Consider the following 9,305-nt stretch of genomic DNA (forward strand, 5'->3'; position numbering starts at 1 on the left):
ACCACATGCCTTTGCTTAATTGTTTAGAGAGAGATTAATTTAAAGCTGTTGCTGGTAGTGCTTATTTCACTAATTAGCTTTGTAAAAAATCTATAACGGAGTGCCTTCATACATCCGTCGTATTCTAAGTGGAAGACGATGGATGTACGAAAAATCTATAACCTTAATAATCTTTTATTAAAGAAGATGCATTGCATTTACAAGGTAACCATAAAATAACTTTAACCAAGAGATTCATTACAAATGGCCGCCTTTAAAATAAACCTCCATTCAGGATGTTTTTTTTTTTTATCATGTAACAAAATGCTTTTATTTATTGTTATGAATATGTTTTTCCCATTGTTTTCAACATTATTTAATTTTTTAAATGTTGCTGCCGAGGGTTTTCTCTGGTCGCCTATTTTCCAGCGTTGAGGAGCCGTGGTTGGGTTCGAGCTTCAGCAGGACCACCCGGTTTACTCCCGTTCCTCCAACATGGCCTCGTTGCCCAGACCGAACCCTTTAGGGCCGAAGTTCTTGGCGTAGCAAACTGAAAATTGAAACATACACTTGTTTATGCTCTACCGTAGCTTCTGTGTCTTTAAAATGTTGAATCTTAAACTTTACTCTGTGGGTCTCCAAGTTTACACACTCCCTGCTGTAGCAGCTATGGAGTAAGATCACTGTCAAAAATGTATGCGTAGGTGTCTGAATTTGTAAATATAAATGGCTGAGTTCACATGTATGTATGAGTTGACAAGGAACAAATACAAATTTTTAATTTATTCACGTTTATTGATTTAAATGTACAAATTCAGACACCTACGCATACAGTTATCTTACCCCATACATGCTGTGTTTTGGAGACAGAAAGTGAAATCATAACCTTTGATTTGACAGGTATCCTGTAGATACATCTACAGATACATCTGTTAGGTTGTGAGAAAGCAATTTTTAATCTGGCTTCATCGTTTAGTCTTTTTGAACTCATACATTGCCATTGATGGCACTGAATCTGAATAAACTGAAAAATAATCCAGCTGTTATACAAAGATCTCATCCTGTAACTGAAGCCATAGATTTGCAGGAGGCAATGTGAAAAGATATCAGGTAATTAAAACAATAAATGCTTTACGCATTTACGCTTAATAAATGCTTTGAACTATCTTGAAGCCTGTGCTACAAGACTGGATATGAAGAGACATTTCTAAACATTTTTATTACATAAAAGCAGGACTTCTGCTTTGGATCGGCCTAAGAGTTCAGACCATGTCTGCAGGGAAGCTGTTGGACAAGAGTCCGAGCAAAGCATCAAATCATGATGGGATGTTGGTAGACTACAATAACAAAGAGTGATACTTAAATCAAAAACACTTAGTTTAAGAAGTCAGTTTATTAAAGCTTTTTACCTATTTTTTCTAATTTTCAAATATATCAGTTTATGATTTGATTAGGACTGAATATGTGACTCATTAAGGAAGAAAAACTGTTTTTATACATTACAAAATCCTTCCCCAGGGGGCAACCTGTGGAACCAAACCTACTATCCTGTGTTTGCATGTATGGATGAACGTACGAACATACCTTTACAGTACAGCTCTCCATCCTTGTCTGTCACCGTGGTCGACTCCAGACTCTTACCACACAGAGCGCAGCGGAAACAGGTTTTATGCCAGGCCTGAACACAGAATAAGTCAGTGGGGATTGTAGTCAGATGGGTTTCCATCAAAAGTCCCATCCCAGGAGTGATTTAAAGAAAATATGTGTGTGTATATATATATATATATATATATATATATATATATATATATGGACTGTGTATAAAAATCGATGCAAAAAATATATTGATGTTCTTAAAAACTATTTGATGTTGATATTCTGGCTTTATGTGTGTGTGTGTATATATATATATATATATATATATATATATATATATATATATATATATATATATATATATGTATATATATATATATATATATTTAATTTTTTTAAATCTGTCTTTCAATTTCGAAATACCTCCTAACCCCTAGGGGCGTTATTACATTCCGCCATTACTGTTTACAGAGAAGAAGTGCAAGTGAGACGAATTTGCGGAATGCCCGACAGGATTTTAAAAGCTCCTTCGTCCCTAAAATCAGACGTTTGGGCACATTTTTGGTTTCTCTGACACGTTAAATGCATTGAACCAAATGCACTTTATTTTCCTGTTAATATATCAGTGTTCAATAAGTTGAACATAAATATAATATTTGTGGCTGGTTTTGTTGATTGAATGACTTTGAGCATTAATTTGAAAGTAATAAATATCCATATTGGAGAATTTAGAGAGACCAATTAACCTAACAGTCATGTTTTTGGACTGTGGAAGCCGGAATATATATATATATATATATATATATATATATATATATATATATATATATATATATATATATAAATTCCAATTTTAATTACTTGATTTTATTGACTAATCCTTTTTATTCAGTTCAGCTAAAAAAATACTTGGTCCATCCTTAAGGGAAATTAAGGGTTGTTACTCATGCAGGTTTCTTCAATGCGTTGTAGGTGCTGATGGCTGTAGGCAGGAAGGAAGGATCTCCTGTAGCGGTCTGTATCTCAGTGGTTCTAAAGAAGACCTCTGACTGATGTCTGATGAAGAGGATGCTCAGGGTTCTTTGTAAAGTTCTTCATTTTATTAAGAATCTATCTCTGCTCAATCATCTCCAGAGGTTCTGGAGGACTCCCCAGAACAGAACCAGCCTCCTTTATGAGCTTGTTGAGATGTTTTAAGTCACTGGCTCTGTGCCCTCTAGTTTAAAATTAAATGTTCAGTTTTTTTATGACTATTAGGGGAACTTGATAAACTGTTAAAGAAATAAACATTATGCTTGACAGCTCTACTGTTAAGGTAACCCATCAGAAAGTTAAAATATGCATTATTGTGACTTATTGCTGGTGTAAACTAATGTGTATTCCCCTGCTTAAGTATTTTATTATTGAAAGCTGTTTAATGGATCTGATGGATATTTTTCAAAGCATGTTTCAATGATGTGTTGTAGCTCATCTGTTCCCCCCACTAAGTCTAATTCCTGCAGAGGATCTTTGTCACTCTATTCTCTCCCTGTGCACCCAGAAAGCTCAGATCTTCTGGATGTAACACCGGAGCAGTTGTGCGTGTGGTCCGGAGCGGGAAATCATTCAGACTGAAGAGGTTTGGGTCCAAGGCTGCTGTCGGTCTGCGAGGACTCCGGGATGAGAAGCGGACACTTGAGGCCGGCGGCCGTGTTTGAAACCGATGGAAAGAGGAACCCAGCCTCACTCAGAACCAGAATATCCAGGGACGGCTCTCACCTTTCCTGCTCCCATCACCTTCTCGGCTGCGTACACGGCTTTGGAACAGCGAGGGCAGCGGTCCGAGACGCCAAACTTCTGCGAAAACTTGCTGGCGTTGGGATTTGAAGAGGTTTGTCGGGGTTTAGAACTAAAAAAAAATATATAACAATTTTAAAGAGGTCCTGGTCAACAATTCCTCAAGTGTTCTGGGGGTAACCACATAAAAACACAAAAAAAATAAATTTCTGGGAATTTTTCGCCTCTATTTCCTTACTTTTCAGGCTATTGCTGGGCCTTGTTCAGAGGAATGTTTTGCTTTTAATTTATTCATCTAAAGTTTATGCATCATTTTGACAATTTAGTGTAAAACCCTTGTTAAATCCTTGATGTTTGAGGATTAAGACCAAAGGAAAAGACCTTTAGAAACCCAGAAGAATGGTAAAGTCCAAACGTTTTGCCTCCTCTGAAGTATGGTGGGCTTCAAGCTTTTTGAATAGAACTAAAGTTTGAGGTATTAGATCGACGAATCAGCACGTAGCACCCTTGTTTTTTTGTTTTACCCGTACTTTTGTGGTTCTGCATCCTGTCCCGGAGGATCAGAGCTCAGAGCTCCAGCTCCTTGTCCATATCCATAGCCCTTTGGCCCATACTTCTTCCCGTAACACGACTTGCAGTAAATCTCGGACTCGTGCGCAGCAACCGTGGTGCTGTCGAGTCCTTTCCTGCAGCTCACTGTGGTAAAAAAAAAATAGACAATAATTATTTTAAGTTTCATCCATGTTTATCCAGTTTGTTGAATGTCGTTCTGGAGGAGGGAAAGTTAAATAAAGCTCCCACCTAGCTGGGGTTATCAGTCAGCGGCGACAACACACAAAGTCAGATGTCTCCTGTTGCTATTTTCAGGAGGACACTGGGAGTGTGAAGGGAATGTTGGAGAGAAGATGAACACTTAGCAGGTGGGATGAGTTTATCACAGAGGCCTTTCAGAGCTTCCCGGTGGAATAATCCATCAGTCACACCGACGGCAACAAGCCGGGGAGGGTTGGAGTTTGTGCAGAGGACAGGAAACCTTGCAGATGGATTCAGGCCATCTTTACTTATACGCTTTATCGAAATATAACCACGTCCTTCAGTGTATATTGGGAGTTTGTGCAATAGACAGCGTTTTGAGAGCGCATCACTAATCAGTAAATGCTGTGCATGCATAAATAATTTTATCCCAGTGTAAACACAGCTGTTCTGCTGCTGGGCTCAGAGGTTTGTTGGAGAATATTAGTGAGCAGAAAGCACCCTGAAGACCAAGGAGTGCGAGGAGAGAAAGCAGGGGGAACGTTTCCAACAGGATTAGGATAGAAAACACCTTCATTGCAAAACGGGAACTAAAAGTAGGTAAAATACACAAAAAATGTGTGTATTTTTCTTTGATTTGAGCTGGTAAATCAGACTATTTGCCAATGGAACAAGATTTTTGCACTTAAAATAAGAACAATTCATCTCCATCATCTTATTTTAATTGCAGGATGTCTGATTATGTTATTTTAGGGGTAAGAATTCTCATTCCATTGGCAAATAGTCTTATTTAGCCGCTCAAATGAAGGAAAAATATACAAATTTTAAGAAAATTTTATTTACTTTCAGTTCCCTTTTTACAGTGCAAGCTTGGAACAAACTCCCAGAGCTCGGTTCGGCCACCTAAACTCAGCAGACAGGAAACAGAGAGCATGGAGGTAGCTTTGCAGGAGCTGCAGAGGCTCACTGCTCAGGAGGTACAGTCTGTGGCGCTTCTTCGTAAATCGGCCCGTTACGAAAGAATGGAGAGAACAAAGCTGGGGATGGAGGAAAGCCACAAGAAGTCCCGCTTAAAGTTAGCCACAAGCCGTGTGGGGCTCAGCCAACAAGTGGAAGAAGTTGCTCTGCCCAGATGAGACCAAAACGCTTTGTGTGGCTGAAAACGAACGCTGCACGTCGCCCTGAACAAAGCATCCCCAGGATGACACGTTTCCACTGCAAGGACCCCGAGTCGGGTCCCAGTTGAGCAAAAGAAAACTGGTTGGAGGCTTTGAAACAGCTTGAGATTGAAGAGGAGGAACAACAGCTCCAACCATAAAGCCAGAGGGACGGGGAAGGGTTTATGTTCAAATGTGAATCCAGGAGACAATCTGCAGCCAGACCCGAACATTAATGTCCGCAGACTCTCTCCACCCGATCTGACTGAGGATGAGCTATTTTGCAACAACAAATAAAGGGAATAATCTCCATCTCCAGATTTACAAAGCTGGTATAGAGAGAAGGCAGCAGTAGGGTCAGTAACGCAGATCTGAAAACAGTTTGATTTCAGAGCGCATTGTTAAAGCGTGCTCCAACCTGGGAAATAATAATAATTTTGTCAGAAAGTTATAAGTTTAGACACCCGGGGTGTTGAGGTCAGATTCTATTAGAGTTTGCTTTATTTAAATCCTCTTTTCTGCTTTTTAAGGACGGAAAAAAAAATTACTTAGTTAGAATCTTTGCTCTAAATGTGTATTAGATGTTGACTTAAAAACGTTAGTAGGAAAAGTTTATTATTACCAAAGACAAGAATTTATATTTATTTATTTAGGAATTTTTTTTTAACTGAGGAAGTTAAATGAACAGAAAGAGTTAAATAAGATTAAATACATTAGAAATAAGAAAATAAAATGTGCATTAGATGTAAATCCTGTTCATAATGGCCACTTTTACTGCTGTTCTGGCTCCACCTAACACGCACTATCCCTTCGGTAAATGCATCTTAACTTTTCTAAAGGTCGATCTTAAAGTTAGGAGAAGAAAGAGCTGGCGTCCTTACTGCAGATGAAGCAGGTCTTGTGGAAACTCCTGCTGTTGCACTGGATCTCCTCGGCGTGGTACACCGTCTTCTCACAGGCCGCACACTTGGCGCCTCCTCCCCAGTTCGGCATCTTTCAGACCTCCTCTGGATTTTCTTTCTCTCCTGCTACAAAGTCCTGAACGTGAGGCTGGAAATTCACAAATGTTTCTGTTATTTGTTCGCCAGCATAGCACAAATAACACCTATCACAGGTCTAAAGTCAAAGTCAGCGACCATATGAGCAATATCCCTGAAAATCCAACATTTTGTTTTAAACTCAGAATCTGGAATTCAAAAGGTAAGATGTTTGATTCTGAAAATATCCTTCCCATATTCTCCCTTTCCATCCATTTTTACTAGTGAGTTTAATTTTTTCTTTTAACAAGGAAAAAAAACCTGTTGATTGGCGCACAGGCCCACAAAAAGTGACACTAAATTGTTTTCTCATTTTGATTTTGGCTCCTCATGCCGGGTGTTTTTCCAAAAAGCCTAAAGAAGAGGCTGTAAAGGTCAGACGGGCCTCCTGTCCGACATTCCAGTTTCCACCCGTCGCTTCACAGCACCGGTATGCGGTATTTAGAAACAACTTCGCACATGTTGGAAAGTTTCCTTTCCAACATGAACCTTTTAGAAGCGTGAAGCAGCCATTCCCCTGATTGGTCCGGGGAGCTGCCTGCAGACATAAAATGGATCCTTACCTTGAGTCCAAGCCTGTGTGCTGGATGTGGCGGCTCACTCCCCCCCCAGGCGGGTTAAATACTCTCCATCCCACCATCAGCACAGACCGCCGGTGACGCTTCCTCCTAAAATAACCCGTGACAGAGTCGCGCCCTCCGACCCTTTATCACCGGCCCAAAGAGGCCTGGACACCAGGAGCTCAGACATTTGTTCTGGAGACGGAGACGCACAGGGAGCTCTGACAGCTGCATCCACACAATTCAGTTTCTGTTCGGTTTATTTATATAGAGCTCCAATTCACAACACGTCATCTCAAGTCAGTTCTCCATCCAGACAGATTGGTTACAGGTTTCCTGTCTAAGGAAATCCAGCAGGTTTGCATCGAGTCGTTGGCTTGCAGAGATCGCTCCTCCTGGATGAGCATGGAGCCACATTGGGTGGTTGACTTTGCAGCAATCCCTCATACTGAGCATGCATGAAGTAGAAGCCTCTATGGCATCTCTGGGATTAAACATCACGACTCCAACATGTAGACAAGCGAACGTTTTTTGACCGAGAAGCTAAAAACATCTTTTAGCTTCTTTGTTGATGCACATTCCTCCTAGGCCGTGGGGCATGCCTTGAAATTGTTAACTTTTACAAAACATATCAAAAAACTACGCAATTTTCACAGTAGTTATCATTCATGGTATGTTTATTTCAAAAACAAAATGTTCCAGATACAGAAGCTGCACATTAGTAAGATAGGAGCCCTTAAAAGTAGTTTGTGGACCAACCATTTTCTGCCATGTTTTCTGTTGACTCAGTTCCTACTTTGGCCACATTGGCGCTGTTTTCCAAGATGGCAGCCCCCATTAAAATGCTGCATACACTTGTTACCTAATGAAAAAGGACAATGAGCATCACTATCAGAGGCAAGTTTTCGAAAAATAAATGATTGTACGAAAGAATGGTTATCCTTGGAAGGGATTTGTCTCAATGTGGAAAAAGATTTAGCTAGTGACTGTGATAAATTGCTTGCTGATGCTGACCACACACACACTACCACTACCGGCAGTATCTTCAAATTTTTGAAATTTGTTAACTATATACATTTGGCTTGTAAAGGGTTAATGAGCTTATCGAACAACTGGAGCATTCAATGTTTGGAATAGAAACCATCCATTTAACCAATTTTTCAGTTCATTTGATTACGAGGGGTTTGCAATCAGGTGGAGAGATAAACAATAAAAGATATATTTTTGGATCCATCTGTCCATTAAAGGGTTAATAAACTGGTCTAATGATAAGAATATTTCACTTTTTGAAGGGAAACCTCCAGTATAAATCAGGAAACACTTAAATGTATTTTACATATCTATTTGTTTGGTTTGTAGACAGGTATGTTATGGTAAAGAGCAAAAACTGAGAATTAGCATTTTCACTCATGATTTGGCCCGTAAAGGGTTAATGTGCAACTTTAGCATCTGGAACATTGCATACCCTCAAATTACCTAAGATCAACTATCATTTTGTAGTTTTGAGATATGTTCAACAAAAGTAATTTTCTAAGCAACTATTTCTGGCATGCCCCACGGCCTATCCAAGGCATGGATGTCTGAAGGGTTGGGCTCTTAATCGTTCAGCTGCACCGCTCTGTTTACAGGATCACGCAACCGAGCATCTTTTAGTTTTAGGAACAAGAACTGGGCGCCCGCAGTACTTTTGAATTTTGACGCATCATTTAAAAAATAATTTTGTCTTTTTCAGTTCAGAAGTGTCTCAAAACATTGCATTGACGGTGTCAACAAGTCAGTTTGAGATAATTAACGGTTTTGTTTTTACACCACTGGGCTATTGTGATGCTCTGTTTGCTAGTTTCAATAAAAAGGAGCTGACTCGTCTTCAGGTTGTCCAAAGCGCTGCTGTCAGACGACCGGCTCGCTCAGAGGAACTCCTTTAACCTGTTTTAAAGTCGCTAAGCTGGCTGCAAATCAGATCCAGATTTATTTTTGTTTTAATTACTGCTACAAAGCAGCTTAAGACGTTTTAAAGCTTTTATTTATAGTTGAGCTTTTACAATAGGTCTTTATGACCACAGTGTGTTGTTTTCTGCGTAATTTGTTGGGTTACTCTTTTGTGACGTATGTCCCCAAAGGAAACATTTCAGTTCTATGAATCTTAGCACATTAGCACCTATTTTTGGAACAATTTTGTTTCCAAGATTGCACCTCATTTCTTGGTGTTTAGATGGTGGCACTAAAAAAAAGGTGAAGACCAAAATGGCCAAGACTTAAAGACAAAAAATAAAATAAAGAATAATAGGGAAACCTCGTGAGCGTGATTAGGTCTGAGAGAATATGGACATGGTCTGAATTAGAGGATGGACAATCAAAACCCACAGAGACATTTTTCCCCTCGGTCCAGCTGCACAAATACATACACAAAAGCTTGTTTCATAGTATGCAATAGGAAATATATATAT

At 39.5% G+C, this 9,305-nt stretch overlaps 1 protein-coding gene across 1 annotated transcript; it reads right to left on the reverse strand.

Moving 5' to 3' along the window:
* Window positions 1-278: 278 nt before the first annotated feature.
* On the reverse strand, window positions 279-6,979 carry csrp3 (cysteine and glycine-rich protein 3 (cardiac LIM protein)). Its single transcript, XM_012870770.3, has 6 exons — window positions 6,862-6,979; window positions 6,143-6,311; window positions 3,882-4,047; window positions 3,334-3,463; window positions 1,564-1,657; window positions 279-529 (listed from the first exon to the last, which is right to left on the reverse strand). The coding sequence occupies exons 2-6, from the start codon at window positions 6,252-6,254 to the stop codon at window positions 456-458; spliced, it is 576 nt and encodes a 191-aa protein (XP_012726224.2). The 5' UTR covers window positions 6,255-6,311; window positions 6,862-6,979; the 3' UTR covers window positions 279-455.
* Window positions 6,980-9,305: the final 2,326 nt, after the last annotated feature.

This window comes from Fundulus heteroclitus, chromosome 4, assembly GCF_011125445.2.
Source record: "Fundulus heteroclitus isolate FHET01 chromosome 4, MU-UCD_Fhet_4.1, whole genome shotgun sequence".
In the NCBI taxonomy this organism is placed as follows: domain Eukaryota; kingdom Metazoa; phylum Chordata; class Actinopteri; order Cyprinodontiformes; family Fundulidae; genus Fundulus; species Fundulus heteroclitus.